This window comes from Lynx canadensis, chromosome C2 (assembly GCF_007474595.2).
Source record: "Lynx canadensis isolate LIC74 chromosome C2, mLynCan4.pri.v2, whole genome shotgun sequence".
Taxonomy (NCBI): domain Eukaryota; kingdom Metazoa; phylum Chordata; class Mammalia; order Carnivora; family Felidae; genus Lynx; species Lynx canadensis.
Genome location: NC_044311.2, coordinates 25,942,882 through 25,967,159, shown reverse-complemented (window position 1 = coordinate 25,967,159; position 24,278 = coordinate 25,942,882). Strand labels below are relative to the sequence as shown.

Sequence of the window (24,278 nt, the reverse complement as noted above, 5' to 3'; positions counted from 1 at the left end):
AGGAAGAGAAAGGAAAGATTACCCTGGGTGGGTTATTTATTCTCCAAGACAGACAGCTCCTGGGCACCACATATTTTGGTGTCCCAAATCACCATCCCAAACAGCCAAAGTAGGAGATTCTTGCATTTCCGTGATATGTATGCCTGTGACGCTGCAAGCTGCCAGGGGAAAATGCTTTCTCTTTTAGTTGCAATTTTATGTTGTACTGTGTTTTGTTTTTATCACAAATTCAAATCTGTGAGTTTTTGAATGATTGGACACAGTTTTGACAACTATCATCTTTGGGAAGCTTCTGCTCACGTAAGGACCTTTATGTAGGGTTATACACTTCCCTACTCTTCTGTAAAAACTGGTTTCAGTTCTAGCTCACTTTCATTTGATTTAGACGAAAACCATGGGGAAAAATGTTCCAGACATATATTCAAATGCTCAATAACTACAAAAGGCATGGAAGCAATACTTCTTCTTCTTCTTCTTCTTTTTTTTTTTTTTTTAACTTTATTCATTTATGAGAGACAGAGAGCACAAGCAGGGTAGGGACAGAGAAAGAGAGGAAGACACAGAGGCAGAAGCAGGCTCCAGGCTCCGAGCTGTCAGCACAGAGCCCGACGCGGGGCTCGAACTCACAAGCTGTGAGATCATGACCTGAGCCGAAGTCGGGCGCTTAACCAACTGAGCCACCCAGGTGCCCCTGGAAGCAATACTTCTAATTGAAAAGCCCTACTTTGAACAGTCAGAACCAAATGCACCAATTGAAGAATTCCATAGTTTAAGGCCAACCTTTTGTAAAACCCATTTCTCCACTATAGTTTCTCTCTTTCCTCGTGTACTGCTAGGATTCCAGGACCACTTCCTGTTTATTTGGGTGACGGAGCCTACAGAACACCATTCCTACCTCCAGTTATCCTTCCACAGCCCAGAATGCACCACCAACAAGCTAACTTTAGCAACAACAACCGGGGGAGTTTCGGTTAGTCAGCATCCAGTGTCCATAAAGAGCTCCTCCAAGCACTCAGAACAATAAACACCCAGTGGGCTCTTCACATGGAAGTCAGAGGAGGTATAACATAATAGAAAATTTCAGGAAATACTAATAAAGAGTAAGGATCAAGAATACAGCTCTGAAATGATCGGTCACTCGGCCAACGTAACAAATTGGCCCCTACCCAAGCCATCAACTCTTGCCACATCAAGAACTGTCCTTAAACCTCTGATTTCCTGGCAACCTGTCGTGTCCTCCAGCATCTGGACAGAAAGGGAGTGTGGGAGAACGGCGTGGATTCTACATGGCTATGCAGATGTATGCACCATTTCCCTTGGTTGTTTAGAGGAGGTCAGGGGGTGTTTTGTTTGGCTTGGAAAAACAGCAGCATAAACAGTGTAAGTTTTTTGTTTTTTTTTAAAGATTGGCAGAAGGAAGTGTGGCCCCTCTCTTCATCAACTGAAAGCAGACAGTAAGTTCTTGATCTAATTTCTAAGACCTAATTACCATTATCATATCATCTCTGTCTTAAAACAGCCTGCCATGAAAGGGAAAGAGAACTCTACATGGCAAGCCTAGTAAATGGTGCAGAGGCCAGCTGTCATACTTAATTCCACAGTAATTTATTATTCTTTGATGTTCACTGTTGCACTGAATGAAAACCTAGCCTAATATTTTTAAATCAGATTAGTTTTTTCTCTTTTAATGTTTCCTTTAATTTGTTTATGTAATTATTTTTAATCCAACACTCCACCTAGGGAATAGCAGGAACAGTTTTTTGACAGCTTAAGGCAGTGGTAAATAATAATAAATTAATGGCAGATGACTGACATTATTTAAATATGCTCGGGGCACCTGGGTGGCTCAGTCGGTTAAGCATCCAACTTCGGCTCGGGTCATGATCTCACAGTTCATGGGTTCAAGCCCCATGTTGGGCTCTGTGCTGACAGCTCAGAGCCTGGAGCCTGCTTCAGATTCTGTGTCTCCCTCTCTCTCTGCTCCTTCCCTGCTCTCACTCTGTCACTGTGTCTCTCAAAAATAAATGAACATTATAAATAAACAAACAAATAAATAAGCAAGCAAGCTTTACTGACAGGTCAGATAAAAATTGTTAATTCAAGTTGGAAAAAGAAAACTTTAAGATAAATTTGAAAGACAATTAGAATTCTAAGAAAGCATGCATTTGCATGTTTGAAGAATACTATTCTCTGAGGCTCAGGTGAAAATGACCATCTCCCAGGCCAATGCCTTAAGCATGAGGAACCCCTGTTACAAGTTACTATGTTAGATACAGTTGTTCTTAGGAGACATTTATGCACGCTCTCTTTATCCCAACACCTCCTCTCACCACCCCCCTTTCTTTCTAGACCCTGGCCCTAAGTAAAAGGTTCCAGAAATCTATTAGTCACTTGCCACTTCCACAATTTTTGTCATATCGGCATACCGTTCTACTATTAGGGGCTAGATATTTTTTAAAGTCAATTGAATGAACTCCCATTTTTATTAAGACTTGTTCCCAGCAAGATATCCATGAAATCCCACTAAATAGCTAACTATTTAAATGAAAAAATGCAAATAAAAAAGGGTTGTTGTCACCCAGTTAAAATAGCTCTGTGTGCCTCTGACAGTACACATACTGCCCTCCAAGAGGGTCTAGGTTGAGGGTCTTCAACAAAGGCATTAGGCCAAAGGTGCCTGTGCTTCGCGCTGGGGCTCTCGACCACTGCAGCTCAGATCTGATCCAACTGTCTGACGCTTGCTGCTTCTGAACATTACCATGGCCCTCTAAGAGGCAGGAAATGCAAAGAAAGGCCTCTCTACCCAGACAGGGCATCCTTTCCCTCCCACTGAACTGGAGGGAGGTCTCAGACCATGCCGTCACCCTCTCACCAACATGCACAGCAACCTGCTCCCCTTCTAAACCAAAACCTTCCACGACGAAACCCACTTTCCCTGCCCAGAGCTCTTTTTGTGGTGCTAAGAAGGTCCAATTTATTACTGAGGCCTATTTTTACTACTTCTAAGTACTTACTTTCTGCCCCAACATTCCAGGAAATCCCGGGAAACCCTGTGAAGAGAGCAACACACATAGTGACTGCCTCTGAGATAGTGCTTGAAAGGGCTGTGGAAGAGTGTTGTCAGCTGTTCTCAAGATAGAGCCATCAGTCAGTCAGTCAGTCAGTCAGTAGGACAGCCCACAAGATGGCGGTGGGCAAGGGCTGCCATTTCCTCTGTAGTTTATCATTCCATGCAAAGGCCATTACCTTTTCTCCTTTGGGACCCAAGTCACCCCTTTCACCTCTGGATCCCTAGGAGGAAACCACAGGAGAGAATCAAAGAGTTAATACCCTGGGGTAAAACTGGAGAGTTTCAAAATGAAAGCTCCCTAAGCCAACACACTCATTTACAGGCAAAGAAGTAGGCTTCAGGTGACTTGCCCAGGGAAGGAATGTTTTGTGGTCTACCTTTTATTTGGACCACAAAGACCCTTGCGTTAATAAAAGACAACTCGCAGAAAATTCTGGGTCCCAGATCCTCTCTCCTCCTGTGGGAAATTTGTCCCCAGGTTCTGGCTGGATTTTTTTTACTTGGTTTGGTTTCTGACAGATGAGAAAGTTGTGTGGTAGAAGCTTGGTCTACAGACAACACCAACCATCTCCCTCCAGTGCCCCGCAGGCAGGCTGTGTTTCCCCTCCACCAGCACAGACTTCAGCTACTGATCTGCTCCACGTGAGGGGCCTCTACCTCCACTGGGAGCTCCTCCCTAACCTACTCGCCCTGCCTTGGGAGGCCCCTCCCTGCTCTCTCAGTCCAATGACAAAGGACAGGGGGATATCTAGGAATGGTCACTATAGGTGCTAACTTAAGAGAAACCTGGGCCTGTCTTCTGCTCATCACTGACCCCAGAGTCAATAGCCCAGACCAGGCTCTGGGAAGCCATGGGAGACAAGCACTAACCTTTTCCCCTCTGGATCCGGGGTAGCCCTAAAAGAAAGCAAAATGTGCATTTACGATTCACCCAATGTAGCAGTAAACACAAAGATGTCCCTTAGGGTGATGTTTATACCAGGCCTAAAAAGAAGATTGCTTTTCTTACCCCCAAAGGCCTGAACAAAGTTTTCCATCTGCCTTGTTGTTCAGAAGCTTGACCCTCCCTGCCCAGGAGAATAACAGGAAGGACATCCCTATGCCCCTGCATCCCAGGCATGATGTCCCCCAAAGGGCTGGTAAAGACAAGCACTCTGGCACTGGGCTTTCTGGTATCTGTGACATTCCCCAAGCCCAGGACAGCAGCCCCACCCAGCCCCCATCTTTGTGGACAGCAGCTGCTCCAGAGCCTTAGTGAGAAGAGCCGGGAATGTCCATCTGGACCAACACACTGACCTTGAAGCCCATTGGTCCTCTTGACCCTGGCAAGCCCATCACACCCAGGTCACCTTTTTCACCCTGGGGGAATCAGAAGAAGATGGGGAAAAGGACCAACGGTGACATTTACTAGAGAAACAGAACCAGGAAAATCATGGGCAAGATCATGATGGAACTAGGGGCATTGGGGCTGGCTTGTGAATCTGAGGACCCCACATGCTCCCTTGCTCACTCCCAGGGGTTTAAGGCTCCATAGTTCACACTTCGTTCTGGTATTTGAGATTAAACGTAAAATGAAATTGCCCAAGGCAGAGCAGATCTCCAAACTAAATGCTAATATGCTACAAATGCTTGATCTTTTCCTGGAGTAGGTTTTGAGAGGGCGGGGAGAGAGCATGGGGGCATCGGGCCTCACAGGACTAAATGTCAACACCCCAGAAAACTTCACCTGTTTTATGCTCTGCATAGGGATGGCCTTTCGGGCATTTTCATATATTCTCACCCTAGGTTTGCAGTCAAACAGAGTGAACATCAGCTTCTGGGCATGCATTACGGAGACAGGGGGCTAAGACTCATGGGTGGGCTCTGTTGCCCCTCAGAATGGTTTGTAGTTGGAACTTTCAGCACCCTCTGTGCTGAAAAGTAGAAATATAAGATGAGCCACATACTTTCGAATTTTTTTAGAAGTTACATTAAAAGTAAAACAGGTAAAAAGTAAAACAGGTGAAATCAACTTTATTTTATTTAATCTGATTATCATTTAAACGTATAATCAATATAAATTAACGAGATATTTTACAATCTGATTTTTAGAATAGATATTTTAAATCTGTTGTGTATTTTATATTTAAATCATATCTCAATTCAGGCATTAAATTGTCATCCAAAATACTCGATCTGTATTTAGAGTTCATAAAATTTACACTGAAACAGCAGAGTCACACATTCAAGTTGCTATAAACATGCCTTCATATTTTCAAATAACTGAACTGAGTAAAGGTTTTTAAATTCAAACTTACATTAAAATAAAAAATTCAGTTCCTCAGTTGTACCAGCCACACTTTAAGGGCTCAGTAGCCACATATGGGTAAAAGCTGCCATAGTGGACAGTTCAGACCTATAAAGTAGATTTTTGGAAAAATATCCTTGGGACTTTTCCTAAGAGGACTGGGAACACAGTTTTGTATCCTGTGTAATAAATACAGCTGGTGACTGAATCAGAGCAGATAGTGGCATTCACCTGCCCGTCCCTATTTCTGCAGGTCAAATCTGCACCCAATAGTCTCTGACCAAAGGGAGAAGAATATAAACAAAGGTATGGGTGTGGATGTGTCAGCTTTCCATCATCTGTCTGAAGAAGGGATTTCATCAGCATTTAGCTTAGCTAAATGCAGGATTTCAGTCTTTCCAGCTGGCCAGTGCCCATCACCCTCAACCCCCAAACTCCCGCACAGCTTTCCAGACACAAGCACCTCATGGGTCATCTCAGGGAAACCAAAGAATTTCAGGCTACCTCTGAGGACAAAGGAGAACCGGGGTCCCTGTGAAAGAGGGGAGCGGCCCTTCAATTCTCCCCCCCACCCCCGCTCACAGGAGCAGAGCTGCTGGACGGGCCAAGGTCTTATAGTTCAAGTAAAGGTCCCCAAGTGTTTGGGGACCTCTGGGCAGTCCTCGTCCTTTCTTCATCCTCCTCCTCTTAAGGAAACAAGTTTCACTATGTGCCAAAGGCCGGGGGGCTGACATCCCCCCTCATGTTCTGATACCACATGAACCCTGAGAGTGTGCCATACTTACCCTGGGTCCTTCAGGGCCGACTGGCCCAGGCATGCCAGGAACACCCGGGGGGCCAGGTCTACCCTTCAAAAATGAACAACAAAAGTCAGGACAACTGGGTTTGTTTCCTTCCTTCCAGGAAATGAGATTTGTTTTGGGAGCTCAGAGGGGACTGTGGGGCCCTTAAGCATGGCTTCCAGGTCCTTCATCCCCACCCTCCAATGACTAATAGCCTAGAAGGTTGGGTCACTTACACATAAGTTAAAGAGTTTGGTGTTATATTATGTCAACACATAAGCTCTTATTCTACTCAAGAAATGGAAGGTGCAGGGGTGGGGGGGGGTGCAGCGAAGGACGGTGATAGAGAAGGGATTCTAAACTTCTTGGCTTATGACCTCCACTCACCTGCCCACTCACCCAAATGTTCCTTGCATTCCAACAGGTTCTTCCCAAGGATATGGCATGGAATGGGGTGGGGTTTTGTTTGGGGTACAGCAGCAGATGCTGTTGGTATTCCCTCAAGATCTTTTTCACTTGCTCACTGTGCCCATCCCCCCAGTGGCTACCTGCCTTCCTGCCACAACACATTCCTGCAACCTGTAATTGTGGAATTTGCCAATGGTCAATTGGAGCTGCCCGGCAACTCACGCACCTCTTCTCCCTGCAGCCAATAACCCAGCTCCCTTACGTCAGGACAGGACAAGCTCTGTGGTGTTCACACACCAGAGTCCCCTAGCAATGAGGCTGAAGACGGACTTCATCTGACACCACACCCAAGCTGGGCTTCTTCCCCGGCACCATCCGGCTTCCCCTCCCCTCAGGATCCTTCTGAGAGAACTCCCTTAATGTGTTCACTTCTACATGGCACGTGTGGTCTCTACCTCTGCTTCTAGGGAGGCCAACCTAAGCCAGGAGCCATGCAAGAGCAAACCTTACAAGAGGAAGTGGGGGTGGGGACCTGGGGTCTATCTCAACCTCTGCACCCACTGGCTAATTTCACAGTTAGCCTAACTAGACATCTGGAAGGCTCAGCCCCTAAACTGGAGATCACAAATGCTAACACGTGTCCTCATTTCTACTCTTGCCTCCCACTTTCATGGCAGACATCACTAACTGATCGCGGCCCTCGTTAGTTCTGAGCATGAAGACCATCCCAGAATGCTTTCCAGCCCAGCACTTCAGATAACCCCTATGCCTTGGCTGGAGCTGTGATCTGTGTCCTTGAGGGATGTAATTTTGCTTGCAAAGGTCTGTTTGAGGCTTTTGTTGATAGTGAAACCATCTGAATAGAACATTTAACCAGAAAACTAATAATTTATATTTAGAATCATAAGCATCTTGTTTGGCCACAGTGTTACACCGCCTTCTATCACTGAGACCTACAGTTTCAGTGCCAACATCCATTGACCACAGTGAGTGGCTGCTGGTTTACTCTTTCCTGACCTGAATGAGAGCCTTGGTAACATGTGTTTGGTTCGCTCAAAGTCCCTATGACCTTAAGTGACTCCTATGTATTTCAGCTGGGCCAAAAGGCAAAAGCTATTGGCTTCTGTTTTGCACTTTATTCCAGTTTAATCAAATAGACAGTAAGAGTCATTTAGTGCCCCTGGTTGGGGCCCTGGATGATTTCCCTAATGGGTGGCAGAATGAGATGGTCTGAGGTTGGGGGAAATTTGGGCAGGCTTGGCAGCCTCTGGGAGAGGTCCAGATGCCTGGCAGTAGCAGGCTCTCGACCAAAAGAACAGGCAGAAAATGGGGCACCTGAGTGACTCAGTCAGTTAAGTGTCTGACTCTTGGTTTCGGCTCGGATCATGATCTCACAGTTCGTGGGTTTGAGCCCCACATGGGGCTCTGTGCTGGCAGTGTGGAGCCTGCTCGGGATTCTCTCCCTCTCCCTTTCTCTCTGCCCCTCCCTTGCTCATGCTCCCTGTCTCTCTCAAAAAAAAAAAAAAAAAAAAAAAAAAAAAGAACAGGCAGAAAAAGCCCACTGTCATCAGAATGGCAGTGCCACCATTTTCCACCTGGATACTGGAGTCTAAGGAAGTGTACTGCTGGTGGCCCCTACCCCTAAGAGTACCCCTAAGAGCGTGCACACGCACACTCACACACACACACGCACACACACAGAGAACAGTTGCCCGTGCAATGCTGACAGAACAGCATGAACCATACCTTTCTTCCTGGTAGGCCAAGCTCCCCCTGTGGATGGAGAAGACAGGTAAGCAGAGGCTTCTGTGGAAGAGGAGTTCTGGAAGCACAGAGCTTAGTAGGGCTGACGGCTGGGCATGAGCATGTGGCTTGGTTGCTTGGCCATTCACAGCACCCCTGCCATGTCAGTGGGCCAAGCTGAAATACGCCAGTGGGATCTCACACCTGCAGCAGCAGCCCCGCCATCACGGAGCCCATCCTCACTCGCTCAGGCAGAATTAGCACATTCTTTGAAATCTCAACCAGAAAATTCTCAGTGGCATCCCCAGGAAACAGGCTGGAATTACCAAGAAGGGGTAGACTGAAGAAGGCAGTGACTCATACCTTTTCTCCCTTTGGTCCTATCTTGCCAGGAAGTCCCGGTGGACCCTATGCAATCAAGATAAGAAATGAAAAGGTCTCCATCAAAACAAGGCAGGATGGGTGGGGAGGGAGGCGTGACTGCGAGGGAGGCTCTTGGTGCGTTGGGCTCCTCTAGCGGCCTGGTTCCCTCTAGCAGACTCGGGGCTCCAAGGTCCCCATGAAGGACCCTCTTGTGCCCTCCAACCCAGTCTCCTTGTCCTCTAGTAACTTTCCCTGAGCTGTGCTTCCAGGGGTGCCATGGTTACAACTAGAGAGTCTTGAGGAAACGCTGTTTGCAGAAAACAAGATGCGTCGCCACCTCTCATAGCTTTTCAGCTGCTCTCAACCAAGCCCCCCTGGGGCCCTGACAAGAGGGAAGTTACTCTTTGCACACAGGAGCAGCCAACTTAGAAATTTCTGTGCTGGATCTATGGGCACCAGGTGCAGTGAAAGCCTTCTTTAAGACGTTAAGAATGTGGGCAATGGTGCGTTTTGTCTCATTGCCCAGTCCCAGGAGTGGGGCTGACTCCAGCTCAGGGACTCTAGCACCCACTACACTAAAGCCTGCCACACCCACGGCCAATATGCAGCTGCTTTCTGTTCACGCGTCTACGAAATGCTGGGTTGACTGGTTTCCAAATTCCCCAGTATGGCAGAGAGGAAATCCATCAACTTGTAGCAGGCCACAATTTTATCCCCATGATCTGCTGGTGGACACACCTACCACAAAGCCTGTTTGAAATATGATTCCTTTGAGACTTGTCCAAATGATAAACAGTCCCCTCAGTGGTTCCCAAAGCTGTCTGCACATTAGAATCCCCTGAGGATCTTTTGAAAATCCTGACCAAGCCAACCCAGGTCAATTACATCACAATCTCAAGGAAAGGGGCATTAGGCATCAGGAATTTTTGAATCTCCCAGGGATTCTTTTTAAATTAAAAAAATTTTTTTTTAATGTTTACTTTTGGGAGAGAAAGAGAGACAGAACATGAGCAGGGAAGGGGCAGAGACAGGGGGACACAGAATCTGAAGTAGGCTCCAGGCTCTGAGCTGTCAGCACAGAGCCCGATGCGGGGCTCGAACTCACGAACCATGAGATCATGACGTGAGCTGTAGTTGGCTGCTTAACCGACTGAGCCACCCAGGTGCCCCGAAGCTCTCAGGGATTCTAATGTACAGCTAATTTTGGGAACCAGACTTTGATTTATTTTCCTGTTTGCGGGATGGGAAGAGGCAATGTCATCGTTTCATTTCCCTTCCCACTCTCCCCTTCTCTCCTTCCCCTGCCCCCACCTTACGTCTTCTTTCAAGCCCCCCTGCTCCCCCTAACTTTCCCCTCCTCCCCGCTTCTCTCCCTCCTCACTCCTGGTCTGGACACCCTTGTGTGGAAATAGGGCTTCCTGGGAGGGTAGCTTCACCCCCACTTCCTCAGCCACTTGCCCAGTGACCTGCTGGGGACTGCGCTGGCCCCAGCACCTGGTCCTATTTCAGGGCTGTGAGGGCCAGCTTGGATTGATAGATAGCCCAGGGTACAGGGTACACAGTCCTTGAGGATCAAAACCTAGGGGGTGCCAGGGCTCCCAGAGAGTGTGACTCAGAGGGGCAGAGGTTCCCTGCTCCCCAAAGTCTAGGAGCCCATGGTGACAGGGAGCCCCAGGGCAGTGTGCTTGCCACCTGTCCAGTCCCCTTGCAAGGATGAACGCTGTTCCATTCTCTCATTTCTTATTATCAAGCCTGTTTTTTCAATTTCTTAAAATGGGCTGGAAGGATTTTACCAGGCCATTGTGCTCTAGCTCAGTGCTTTCCAAATTCTGATGTGCAGATGTTTCACTAGGGGGGGCTTGTTAAAATGCAGATTTTGGGGTGCCTGGGTGGCTCAGTGGGTTAAGCTTCTCCATCTCCCAGTTTGTGAGTTTGAGCCCGTCGGGGTCTGAGCTGACGGCGTGCAGCACTTCGGATTCTGTGTCTCCAATCTCTCTGCTCCTCCCCCACTCGCTCTCTCTCAAAAATAAACATTAAAAATGTTTTTTAATGCAGATTTTGATTGAGTGGGTGGGGGTGTGTGAAGGGGAGGAGAGAATGAGATTCTGCATGTCTGACAAGCTCCCAGAGGACGCCCTTGTTACTGATTCACAGACCTCATTTTGCTTGGGAACAGCATTTACACTATGTTCTAAGGAATGGAAGTGGCTGCAAATGCTCCCACTACCCCCACCCCACCTAGCTGGGCAGCACATTCTCTGAATGACTCAAGTGGATCACGTGAGTTAGAGGTGTGTGAGCAGGGCTGGAGAGGGTGTGAGTTCAGCAGAAAATCCCCCTTTCCTTCCCATGCCGTGTGGCTCTCAGGCGTTCTGAGATCCACCAGTGTAGACTGACGGAGGTGGGAAGATAGAAATCCACCTGGGAGGTGCTCCTCGGTGTCCATCTTGCTTTCCTGCAGACTTCCTAGCCCCTCTGTGGCAGCCTCTGGCCATTTCTGGGTTCAAAGTCCTGTTTTGTGTTCTTTATTGCGTTCAATAAATATTTATGGAGAGATCACAAGAACCCATGCACTGGTACAGACCGGGCACAAAACAGACGATATCCCTGCTCTAGGACCACGGGTCGGTAAACCTTTTCTGTAAAGAGGCAGATAGTAAATATCTTAAACTACGCCTCTGATACAGCATCTCTGTCACAGCCACTGACCTCTTCCCTTGCAGCACAAAGGCAGCCAGAGACAATAAAGTTTAATTACAAAAACAGGCTGCTGCCAGATCTGATTGGCCATAGTGTGCCAGTCCTCGCCATAGAGCTTATACTTTATAAAAAGACCAAAGAGACCGACAACAACAACAAAATAAGAAAACCGTAATGAGAAAATTGTGCGGAGAATTAAAATAGGTCATCGGGATCGAGAATGACAGGGAACGGTACTGTAGACTGGCTGGTTGAGGAAGGCATTTCTAAGGAGGTGGCCCATAAACTGTTCTGAGTAATGAAGGAGCTGGCCGTGGTAGAAATCAGAGGAAAGAACGTTCCAAAAAGCCTGAGCCACGAGCGCAAAAGCCCTAAGGCTGGAACAAGCTTGATATGCTTTAGGACCCAAGAGATAGGCGTTGGGTGGACAATGTTGGTATGATACACTGTAGGAGATACAGGCGGGGTCCTCTTGCAGGGCCTTAGTCTCCTGGGATGGGAAGCCATAGGAGGGGTCACCCAGGAGGGGTAACAGAATTCCTAAGGCACTTGGGCAACTGACTACTGCCTGTACCCTTTTTCATCTCCCCACGGCAGGCCCCGAGCCCCAGGCCAGGGGGCGGTCCTCCTTGCTGGGCCCCCTCTTCCAGGCAAGTCAGGGGAGCCAGGGTCTGTGAGACAGGGTCTCTGGAGGGTACTCTTGTTTGCCTAGAAAATCCTTTCTCTAACATTTCACCTGGTCCTCACTCTTTCCTTTAGCTTTAGTGGGGTGGGGGGAGGCTGCCTGGTCACAGTGTCTAATGAGGCTCAGACTAACAAGTTCCCCATTACCTCTGCTTTCCTGGGCCAAATGCAGGCACTTCTTGGTTTACGGGGGGGCGGGGGGGGATTGGTCAATGGTCACATAAGGGGCAACCAATTGTTGTCAAGCGTCTGATGATCATTATAATAATAATCATATCCATCTAGACAGCAGCCCATCTGGTCCCCTCACCACCACCACCCAAATCCAGTACTGTGGGGGTAATTACTGTCTCCACTGTGTAGGTGAGGATATCAAGGCTGGGAGGCCAGCATTCTCCCAGAGAAGAGGAATCTGTGTACTAGCCTCGTGGCTCTGGAGCCGAAGGTGAGCTAGGGAAAGAAAAGCGGCCCCCATGTCGCGTTGAAGAGGGCAGCTCTAAGAGACTCTCCCCAGTGGGTTTTACTGCTCTGAACAGAAGACAGCAGGACAGGGTCTGGTGGAATGCACCAACCTGGGGGCCAGGGGGCCCAGGGGAGCCGAGTGATCCTTGCACACATGAGGACTGTGTGGTCTCCAGTTCCAGGATGAAATTCTTCATGTCTGGGGAGAGAAGCTTCAATGCAAGCAACACATGGTCATGGGTCAGACGTGGGGGACGGAAGAAGGGTCACTACCCCTGGACACAGATCTGCCTCCTAATCCAGTCCCCAAGATTGGTGGTTCCCTGACACCCCAGTGGGTGTCCCAAGAAGATGACCTTCTGGGCCCCAAGTTCCTGTTCTCCTGAGACATTCCTGGCTTGAATGGATTATAGAGATGGAAGAGCCCCTTTGGATGGAGTTAGGAAGCTCATTTCAGGGGCCTTTGCCTAATGTCTAGGCCAGCACCGTCCAACAGAAATGAAATGCAAGCCACCTAGGTAGCTTAAAATTTTCTGGTAGCCAAGTTAAAAAAAGGAAAAAGAAGGAAATAAAATTAAGTTTAATAATAGATTTAACCCAACATGTCCCAGATATCATTTCAACATCTAATCAATATTAAAACACTACAGAGACATTTTACCTTCTTTCTTCATCCCAAGTCTTCAAAATCCAGTGCGTATTTCATACGTACAGCACATCTCAACTCTAACGAGCCACATGAGAGGTGTTGAAGACACATATGGCCAGTGGCTACTGCATTGGGCAGTACAGGTCTAAGAATTCTCAGAAAAATTCGAGAATCCCAAGTCGCAAGACTCTTCTGGCCTGTTGTCTTCCCAAATCCTGTTCCCTCTCACACCTCAGTATGACTATAGGGGGACCATTTCCTGCGCCCCCTCACAGAAACAGGCTATGTTAAACATGGGCTGTGGAAGGGAACTTCATAAACACTTGGGAAGAAAGGGGAAATTCTGTTCTGAGCAACTGAAGGGAGCCTAGAAAGTTATAAATTCACCTCATTGTTCTCAGGGAGATGGGACGCTTTTCCAAATCCAATTTCCTGCTGACGAGAATCTCCCTCCCTAACTTATTTATGACAGCGGGAGAATGGACACACACAAGAAACTGCAAAACGCCCATTCTGGAGTTCAACCTGCTGTGTGAGAGTAAAGGGTTGGATCCCTTGAAAAGAATCTGGAGGCTTCTCACTTCAAGTGCGGGGAAGTTGGGGGCAGGGGCTGTGTGGTGGGCACTGGGGAGCCCGTGTGTCTGTTCTCTCACAAGCCCCGAGGTACTCACCAGGCTTCGGCCTCCTCTGAAGAATGGTGGTGGGAACAGCGGGGGTGGAGGGGGCGTCAGGAGGCAGCATGCTCTGTGGCTGCCACGCTTCTTCTGATCCAGGCCGGGAAGAGCTGTGCAGAGAAAATTGCTGCTCATAGCCTCGACAGTGTCGGGGCCTCTGTCATGTCCCCTGAACCCTAGGGAGACCCATGCCGCAAACTCCAGATTTCTGAATGTGATTTCCAACCAGTTAGATGTGAGTGCACCGTCTGTTTGCCACTTGATGTAGCCCTCCCCCAGCCTTTGCTGAACGAAGATGGTGAAGCAGCTGGTATGGACACCATGACCATAATAAAGTCCATGTCTCCTTCTTCGTGGACTGACTTGTCACTTTGTAGATGTGACAAGGAACGAGAAGTCCAGACTCATAATACACCTCCAATAGAGGAGGAGAAGGAAGTGTTTGTTAATTACTTTGATGGTGCCCTCAGAGGGAGGCTCAGGGAGGGGGCATCCAGGGCCCAAGGTGGCATGGACTATACAAGACCCGGAGCCCTGATTTAAAACACATACTTGACCCTAGACTCTACACACACATTTGGGGTCACCCATGCTCACAAAAGGGTTACAGTCTAATGACTCAATACACGGGTGTGAGGAGATGAAGGCGGGGGCCCCGGACCCTGGTAGCTTTATTGAACACGGGGTCTTGCCCGTGTTCGATGTTAGGGTATGTTCAACGTTGAAGTATACCTTACAGAAAGGACATAGATCATAAGCACACAGCCCAACAGATTTCTGCAAAGTGAACACACCCTAGAGGCTGGCCCCTGGATCAAAACACACAACTCCCATCATCCACAAGCCCCATAAACTCCTGTCCAATCTCTGCATACCTCCCTCGCCACCATTCTGACTTCTAACCCCAGGGACTCATTGTGTCTATTCTGGAACTTCATATAAATAGAATCAGACAACATGAATTCTTGTGTATGGCTTCTTTTGCTCAACACAGTGTTTGTGAGGGTCATTCGGGTTGTTGTGTAGCAGTTAGCGCTGAAGAGAGTTCCATTGTGTGACCAAACCACAATCTACTTATCCATTCTGCAGCGGCTGAACATTGGGTTGATAGCCACTCCACACCCCACCAGAATGGCTAAAATGAAAAGGACAGGAAATAACAAATGTGAGCAAGAACGTGGAACAAACAGAACTCATACATTGGCTGGAGACGGGGGGTGTAAGTTGGTTCAACCTCCCTGGAAAACTGCTTGGTATCGTCTACTAAAGCTGAATCCAGGCAACCCCGACAGCCCAGCAGTTTCACTCAGGGGTGTTTAGCAACAGACAAGTGGCCATATGTTCACCAAAACACATGTACTAGAATATTCACAGCATTGATATCCATAATCAGCAAAAGCTGTACATTTACAGTTCCCAGTTTGGGTCTCGTGAGGGTACCCTCACCTTCAACCCTTACGTCAAGCCTCTGACTTTGTAGAACTTGGGCAGGTCACCCGCCACATGCCTCTCGGGCCCTGAACCCAGTTTCAGTCTTCTCTCTCAGGGGCCTGGGCTTGCCTACTGTCTCTACCCTGTGCTCCAGGACCTGCCTGCGGACATCAGGCAGCTGGTGGGTGCTCCCCAGGAATGGCTGCTTCGGGCACTCCCACATACTCCCTCCCTGATGGAGGAACATTCCATTGGCCCATGCCAATGGTCCTCGGCCCTCTCTGAGCCAATGCTTCTGTTTGTAAAGACTCTTTTATTACCCAGAAATGAAATTCATAAACAATACACCATACATATGCAATTTAAAAAATCAATATAATCTTGCAGCAGCCAGACGTGGAGGTGGTCTGTCAGGGCCATGGAAGTGGTGAGGACAAAAAAGGGAGAAACCAATGCAAACGTCACTGGGGAGAAAGAAACTGGGGGCCAGCGTGCCGCAAGAGTGAATGAGGAGGAACAATCGAGGGTGGTTTTGAGGTGGCCGGGACCTGGGACAACAGTGAGTCAGAGTATGAGATGGGAAGGTCAGAGGAGGCACTGGTTTGTGGGAAACCTGTCAGATTTGGTATTAGATATTTGTTCATTCCAGTACATGCTTTGTCAGGCACTGGGCCAGGCCATGTTGAGGGGCAGAAAGATGTCTAACTGGTGCTCCTGACCTGCAGACACTAAGGCCTGAGGGGCTGCCAATGCCCTTCTGCTCATATCCCACCCCTTGCCCCTGACACCTAGCCCAATCCTGGAGACTCTTACTCACTAACCGAGAACTGGCAGGTGCCGCCTCCACCAGGAAGATTTCCTTGACTTCCCAGGCCAATGTTGAGGGTCCTGCCATGTTTTTCTCTGGGTTTGCCTCTATGTTAGCTCTTATCCATGGGGTAAAACAGTTTCCTTGTATTTTCCCGACTATAGTATTTTCTGGGAGGATGGAAGCCAGCTTTTAATCCCCATGTTCTAGCACAGTACATGACATACACTAGATATTCCACAAATGTTTGCTAAATTGATAATAATAATAATTAATAAAACCCAAGACACTACATGCGTAGGCACCACTGAAGTGCTTCACGTATAGAAATTGACCTAATCCTCACAGCAATCCTGAACGTCATCGTTACCCCCATTTTATAGATCAGTTAACTGAGGCAAAGACTAGCAGTCTGGTTCTAGGGTTCTTCTCTTGATCTCCACATTCTTCCACGCGCAGTGGGAACGTGGGAAATAAAGGTCAGGAGCTCGGAAGAAGGCAAGGGGCTCCCATGACAACTACCTGAGATACAATACAAAGCGCCTCCAACCAACCCCACCCCATCGGCAACACGCCTGTAGTTGAGTGAGACTGCTTCTTTGGACTCATTGTGAGGGAGGATACACACCCAGGGGAACCACGTGGCATCTTGGTAAGAGGGTGCTAGAAAGGATTTACTCTAGGATTTGGGCTTTCACTCAGTGATGTTGGGGGAGACTCTGAGGAAGTTGAGTCTGGCTTCGCTCTGGACCAGATGCTGGCAGGGAGCGAGAGCTCGTCTGTGATTATCTTAGTTCTTATCTAGAAGAAGAACAGAGCAGAGGGAGACGGAAGCTGTGGTTAGTAAAGCAACAGCACTCACACATATTAACAAGGATCGAGGGATGGCTGGCCATTTTTGTGGTTGGATGGTGGTCTTTTGTCTGTGTGTGATATGATGACGCAGTGGCCTGGTTTTGTCTTGGTCCATCACAGTCACAGACTGGCCTTGTCTGAGGCTGTTCTACGACGCTGATTTTGTTCAACAGAACACCATGGCCCAGCTGTGAGTGGCAGACCCATTCTACCTGTCATGGGCCACTTCTCTCTCTCTCTCTCAGTGGTAAAATACTATAGCTACGTTGTTATAAAGCATGACATTAATGCCAATCATATTCTTCTTCAAATTCCTCCAAGTTTCTTTGCCAGACTGTTGGGTAAGCTGGGAGTGGCAGGGTCCATTGTTCCACCCTGCCTGGGGCACGTGGTGAAGGTGGCAGACACGCACCAGCACTCCAGGACCATTTCAATGCCACCCCAGTGGCAGTTTCTCCTTTGCTGCTCTTTGTGTGCTTTGGCACACAGCTAAGGGCTGAGGTTGTGGTTTTCCACAAAGTCTCTCCCGGCCAAGAGCACCTGGGAGGCTGGCAGGTTCACGTGGCTCATTTGCACTCCTCACCATTTATTTTTCCAGACCATATATGGTCTCCAGTGCCTCGCTTCACCCCACATTCTTTGTGGTCTCCCACTAATGAAAGAGTCTATCATTTGAAGCAATTCTCTTATTTCTTCCTGGAAACTGGAGAACTCTTCAGCGAGCATAAGTTGCTTTTCCTGCCGAGGCATCTGCATTGTTTACCTCTCCCCATCCCTCCTCGCCCTTTCCCCCTTGACCTTGACTTCACTTTCAGCAGGTGAAGAGCATCTATTTCTGCCCACCCCCCCCAACTCCCTGGAGATGTTTGTTTTTAGCACAGTCTAGTTTATTTACGGCTCATTCCAGCTCAGAATATTTCCATCAGGTGGATGTGTTTGGGAACAGCTTCCCACCCCTCCCTCCCCTCCCAGCCAACTAAGCCAGGACTTCACATGTCTATTTTGGTGTCATCCGAGCGGCCTGTGGGTCTCTTTCAGGACTGTGATGCCTCCGTGGAATCATGTCTCAGCCCAGGGTCCAGCTTGGAAAGGCCCCAGCAGGCTCTGTGGTAATGGAAACAATCATGCACGTATGAACACGGGGCCTGCAGAAACCTGGGTGCGCCACGTGGCTCTGACCCAGGCAGCTGCCTGGGAAATGCCAATTACCATGGAATTTCAGGACCACTTGCCCTGACTTAAAGCCACTGAAGTCCTACTGTACGTGGCCACTGCAGTGCCAAATCACGGGAAGAAATAACACTGGGTCTAATGTAGGCTTTGGGCAACTGTTTGGTTTTTGTTTCTGTTTTGTTTACTGTTATGGATGCTGGCTTTGCCCTTTTCACTCAATACCCACTTGACTCTTGGGCACTTCCTTGGAAAGTGTGATTCACTTGAACTTACTCCTGGAAATGTAGGGAGTTGGATCAAAAGAGTAGGAGTCTGGGTGCAAGTGACTAAGTGGCCCAGCACAACTCATTTCTGAGACTTGGTTTCCTTACCTAAGCCCACCCATCTGCAAATTCTGTTTTCATACATATGACACCAGGGTCACCACTGGGTCCGTCTGCATCTCCCATTCACGAGGCCAGCCCATCAGTAGGGTATGAGAGACAGCCTTTCTGTTTCTGCCTCCTGTGTTTGTATCAAGCAGTCCCCCCTGCTCCGCATTCCCTACCCAATCAAGAAAATGTGTCATTAGAAGTCACAAAAGGAGGGACACCTAGCTGGATCAGTTGGTCAGGCATCTGATTCTTGGATTCGACTCAGTTCATTATCTCTCAGTTTGTGGGATTGAGCCCCACATCAGGCTCTGTACTGACAGCACAGAGCCTTATTGGAATTCTCTTTCTCTCCCTGCCCCTTCCCAACTCAAAATAAATAAACTTGAAAAAAAGAAGCCACCAGAGGAAAGAAGTCACATAAACATCCTGCCTTTGTAGGGTGAGAAAATTTCAGATACAGCCATATACTAACTATTCTGCCACCGTTTGTGAAGTTGGGAGACTGCTCGACTTCTTACTCCCGCCTCCTTCCACTTTCGGGCCTTTCCCTGCCTGTTAGAACTTGTACTAGAAGGAGGAGAGAAGAGGTGAAGGGCACACATTCCACTCAGCTTTCTGAATGTGAGTCAGATGTCTCCACTACACTGAAGTTCTAGTGATAGCTGGCTTCAATCTGCTCCAAGTTTTTCCTGATTCACATATTCCAGAGAAGGCTGCACACTACAACTTTCCTCCAACCCCCACACACCCTGAAAACCAAATTCTGATCTTAAAAGTTGAGTGTATACGAACTTCTCTGAAAGACCATGGTAGGAATTTGCCATCTTGCAATTTGCCCCTGAATGGGCAAGGGGAGCAGGTGAGGACACAACCCACAAAGAAAATGACTTGGCAGTGACCACATGACCTAAGCCGGTCAGCCTGGAGAGTAATGGAGAACATCTTGGCCACCCAATACCAGGGCTGGCCCCGACCACAGTACATGACATTACTTCAAAGCCACAGGAGCAGCAGCTGCCAGCCTGCCACCTCAAAGTCAAGGTCACAAGAAGGGCACACATTAGTGCACACACCCGAGTGTGTATACCAAGGTCCCCACCAACTCCACCGCCAAACCCCTTTATGTTGCATCCAACACTGGTCGAGAAGTTTCAGATTAAAGACTGCTAAAAGCACCCAGAACAAGTCTGCCTTCCAAGCCTTTTTTCTAAAACAATGCACACATCATATATGCAGGCACACACACACGCGCGCGCACGCACACACGCATGCAAACTCACCCGAGCAGCAAGCTGAGTAACAGAGCAGTCCTGAAATGGTGAGCAGGTGAGTGAAGCTGAGTGATGGAACCGTCATCGTGGGCAAGGCCCAAGGAGGGACTGGCCAGGGAACACAGGCTGGCGACAGGCTGAGATCTGTCACGCCTCTGAGCACTCCCAGCTGGGCATTTGGGGTGGGAGGCAGCCAATCCCTGCTTTGGTGTTGCTTCTGCCCCAGATGCCAGGGGTCCAGGGGCCAGTCCTGAGCTCCGGGGAGCAGGAACAGGTAGGCAGTGCTCTGGCCTCACCAGAGGATACCCTGGGGGGCGGCCTGGGGGAAGAAGAGGGCCCCTGTCCCAGGGAAGGAGGCGAGGCTGGGAGCCCGGGATCGGATCGCCCCTGCCAGCCAAGAGGAAATGGGAGTGTAATCCGTCTAAAAGGCTGCTTCTCGTTCAGCTCAGAAACTGCCCCTGTCAATACTGTTCTGGCGAGCCTCAAAGTCCACACCCACCATGACTGTCCTGGGGGAATAGGCCCTCCTTTACTTCAGGGAAGACCTTTGTCACCAGGGTCTTGGCTCTGACCATGTCTGTGCCAAGGTGCTGCCAACAAAGCTAAACTTAATTTTTAAAATTATAAAAATTTTAAAAAGGTATATATAGATATAGATATATCTAGATACAGATATTCCCAAGGGCCTGGTGGGGCAAACCTTTTTAGATGAAGCCTGCCTGTAAAATAATAAAGTGGCATATACCAGATACATGTGGAATCTATCTGATAACAAGCATGCACACACACACACACACACACACACACACACACACACACACACACAATTCTAGATCATAAAAGACAAGGTTATTAGTACTTATCAATAAGCACCATTGTTTTAACCAGCTTAGTAAAAATCGTAAGTCATTGCAGGAGTCAGAAAACTTTTTCTGGAAAGGGCCAGACAGTAAATATTTTAGGCTCTGTGGGCTATATGGTGTCTCTCACAACATCACTCTACTGTTACACATGAAAGTAGCCACAGACAATAAAGGAATGAACATGGTTGCATTCTAATAAAACTTTATTTACAAAAACAGGAAGCAGACTGGATTTGGCCCCCCAGGCTGTAGTTGACTGACCCCTGAGCTATAGGCTTCAAAAGAAAGGATATTCTTTGGATTCATTCATTCACTTACTGTTTCATTCATTCAGAAACACAAACTGAATGCCAAATGTATGCAAGACCCAATGACTAGACACAGTTCCTGCCCTTGGCATATGTCATTCAGTTTTATGGAAAGAATACAGGCACTGGAGTCAGGCAAACCCAGGCTGGAGTTATCCAGGCTGCCACTTACTAGCTTAAGGAAGTTATTCACTCTGAGTCTCAATTTTCTTATCTTTGAAATGGGTAAAGCAAAACCCACTTTGTTAGTTTGTTGTGAGGATTAGAGCAAAGGATTTCAGAGTTCCTGGAATAGAATAGGGGCTCTTTTATTGACGTTTTCAGAGATAACTATTATACAAAGTACAAAAAGAGAAGTGGCTAACACAGGGCTAGGGGATGTCTAGAGGGATTTACAACAATAAGTGATGGGTACCGGTTGGCAGAGGGATATAAGTGAGAAATCAGGGAAAGCTTCCTGGAAGAGGTGAGCTGAGCTTTGAAAGCAGAGAAGATCTGCTGGTACCAAGATGAAAGGAGTAAGGGAGGAAAGGGTTAGGCTCTGCTCCTTCTCTGGAACATTTCCCTCTGTTCTCAAAACACAGAGTCTAAGACATCAGAAAGAGCACAGAGGGCATGGGGTGCTTGGTCCTAAATCCCAGACAGTTGCAGAAATGTCATTGGCATACTGTCCCAAATGCCCCTGCACTGGGTCACATTCCTACAGCTCACTTTTCAAATCCCGTTCAAAAACTCTTAGAGATGGAAGTTTTGCCACTTTTTAGCACCACAAGCACTTCCTTTTTACCATTCAGCATCAAACTGTTCCTGAAAAGGTTTACACAGGTCAACTACTCAGCTGCACTTTGACTGTTGTAAAAATAAAGGAGACTGACCTAGCTGGTCGCTGAGGTCCTGCCCCACCCTGCTGGTGTTCGAATCTCTATTTTGAATGTAATGACTCAGGCCCACGAACATCTCTTTCTGTCTCTGTTCCATGTTGCTCTCCTTCTGCAACTCTCTTCTCTGTCCATTTCATTCTGTCTCTATGTCTCCCTATCTCCGACTTTGTCTCAGTCTCTCCAAGCACTCTGGGCTGAATGCCTAGATGTGTGCCCAACCGACTACTGTTAACTGCCCTGCAGCCAAGCATGGCAGCCTGGGATTAGGATTGGGCTGGTCTCCAGCCCTGGTGCAGCCAGTAACTTGTTGTGTGACCTTGGCAATTCACGTCCCCCCCTGGGCCTTGGTTTTCCCAAATATAAAATGGGAGCATTGGACCAGCTGAGCTCTAAGCCCTTTCCAGCTCTGGCTTCTACCAGGGGTTATGATTTCTGAGACTTAAATGGTCCTTCATGAGGGCCCTGGAAATGGATGGAAGATCACTCTTTCCCCTTCTCCCCTGGTGAGCCATCCCCTGCCCTCGAGGCAGCCGGCCTGCTGAGCTCCCTCAGGTTCCTTGGCCCAGGCACCAGCTCACCACAGCAGAGTGGCCTGCAGAATCTAATTCATAATAAAAGTTTCCGGGGCCTTCCTGCAGCTGTCAGCAGGTGTCATATTCACAGTATTTTGTCTTAATTACAGCTCTGGTATTTATCAACCGGGCCAGAAGTCCACTTCTGGAATGCCGCCTCCCTGGGCACTGTTCCAGAAGCTCCTGTCCCCCTGCTGCCACATGCAGTCCTGTTCCCCAAGGATCTGGGCCAGAGTGGAGTCCTTTTTGCATCTTCCCCTCCTGTGGCTCCCACCCCTGCTGCACAGAGAGATCCTGAGGCCTGGATAACGGAGCATCCTCCCCAAGGACCCAGAGTTCCCAGTGTGAGGCAAAAACACCTGCATGTTTAAAGGCACAGCCCAGAGTTCCACCAGCCCCAGGGTACCTCAAGTCTGATGTCCCATCCCCAAACCTGCATTGGCAGAGAAGTAGACTAGAAGATATGGGATCTGCCTTCCCACCCGCAGAGACTCTCTGACCAAACTTTGTTCAGCTTCTCGACATGGCCTTGAACTTGGGCCTCTGTGTCTGCCCTTGTAGAGCTCAGTTTTAGCAAGAGTCCAGCAAAATCACTTTACAGTGACTCCCCACCCTTGATATCTAACTACTGTTGGTATCTGTCTGACCAAGTTCCTCATTCCCCCTACCCTTGACATCTTAGCACCCCGGCCCGCCTTTGGCAAGAATTCTATTGAATGGATTTAGCAAGAATCTCCCAACCCCTGATGTTTCCTCTTAGTAATTTTCCATCCACTGACCGCCTCCCCCCAACAGCTCCTTGGCCATAAATCCCCACTTGTTCCTACTACATTCAGAATTGAGCCCATTCTTTCCCCTACGGAGACAGGTTTGCACCTAGGGCAATAGTCTTGAACAGAGTCTTCTTTCCCATGTCAACAAGAGAATAATTTCTTCTTAAACACCACCTCCAAGAGAGGCCTACAACAGATTCTACTTCATTTACTGAACACTAACTATTGTCAAGTCCTTGCTACGCCACATGGATACAGAGGTGAAGAAGCCTGAAGTGTGGCCTCTGGAGGTCAAAGAGTTTTCATCCTACCTGCTAGTGAACTGTTTGGTACAGCTTTCCTGGAATGCTATGTTAAGAAGGACTCTGAGGAAGGAGGGTCACCATGTACTAGTACTGGCCTCCCTGAGATGAGAGGAAGGAGGGGCACCTGTGCTGCAAGCTTGCAGACCCTTGCTTAGCAAAATCCTCCTTGCGAAACAAGGACAACACTGGGCTCGGCACCTCCTGTGCATCGTTGCGCTTAATCCTCACAGTAGGACTATCCTCATTTTACAGAGAGGGCATCACTTGGTCCAGGCCACACAGACGGCACAGAATTGGGGTCAGAGTTCAAAAGGGGTCTTGCACACGGCCTTGTGAGACGGTGCCCTCCTGCTGGCCAACTTACCCAGCCCTGGAGGGACGGCTCTGCATGCTGCCACCTCCCACTCTCCTGCTGTTCTCACCCCTCTCCTGGGAGGGCAGGGCAGCTTTCCCACTGACCTGGCCCTTCCCTCGCCAACAGGCTCATTCCACTCTTCACTCCCAGCCACTGACTTTATGTCCAGGAGAGCTGGGGCTGTGCAGAGAAAGCTAGTACTCCCCCCAGAGGTGTGCTCCTCCTTCCAGAGGCACTTCACCAGCCCCCTGCAGTGTGAACAGCTAGGGGCATGGGACTATTCTTGCCAATGGTTCTGCCTCGGTGCGGAGCACTCAGACCTGAGGGGATGGTGGAGCCATAGAAGGGGTCCACATCCCTGAATGCCAGCGTGGACAGGAACTGCCCCCAGCCAGGAACCCTGGACTGTTAGGTGAGCATAAATTTTGATTGGAGGAAGCCATTAAAATGTCACTGCTTGTTTATTACAGCAGATAGTGTTACCCTA

General features: G+C 48.5%; 1 protein-coding gene across 4 annotated transcripts in view; it reads right to left on the bottom strand.

Moving 5' to 3' along the window:
* Positions 1 to 24,278, bottom strand: part of COLQ (collagen like tail subunit of asymmetric acetylcholinesterase) — a 76,821-nt gene that overhangs the window by 35,506 nt on the left and 17,037 nt on the right. For 2 of the 4 annotated variants that reach the window (XM_030329011.1, XM_030329010.1), the window contains exons 2-10: positions 13,820 to 13,932; positions 12,610 to 12,711; positions 8,654 to 8,698; positions 8,294 to 8,320; positions 6,143 to 6,205; positions 4,367 to 4,429; positions 3,941 to 3,967; positions 3,247 to 3,291; positions 3,015 to 3,050 (exon numbers count right to left, since the gene is read on the bottom strand). In XM_030329011.1, coding sequence (XP_030184871.1) covers positions 3,015 to 3,050; positions 3,247 to 3,291; positions 3,941 to 3,967; positions 4,367 to 4,429; positions 6,143 to 6,205; positions 8,294 to 8,320; positions 8,654 to 8,698; positions 12,610 to 12,711; positions 13,820 to 13,932 — 521 coding nt within the window. Of the gene's footprint in view, positions 1 to 3,014; positions 3,051 to 3,246; positions 3,292 to 3,940; positions 3,968 to 4,366; positions 4,430 to 6,142; positions 6,206 to 8,293; positions 8,321 to 8,653; positions 8,699 to 12,609; positions 12,712 to 13,819; positions 16,040 to 19,743; positions 20,043 to 24,278 lie in introns of those variants that run through there. The other 2 variants (XM_030329009.1, XM_032594667.1) reach the window with 2 other exon arrangements.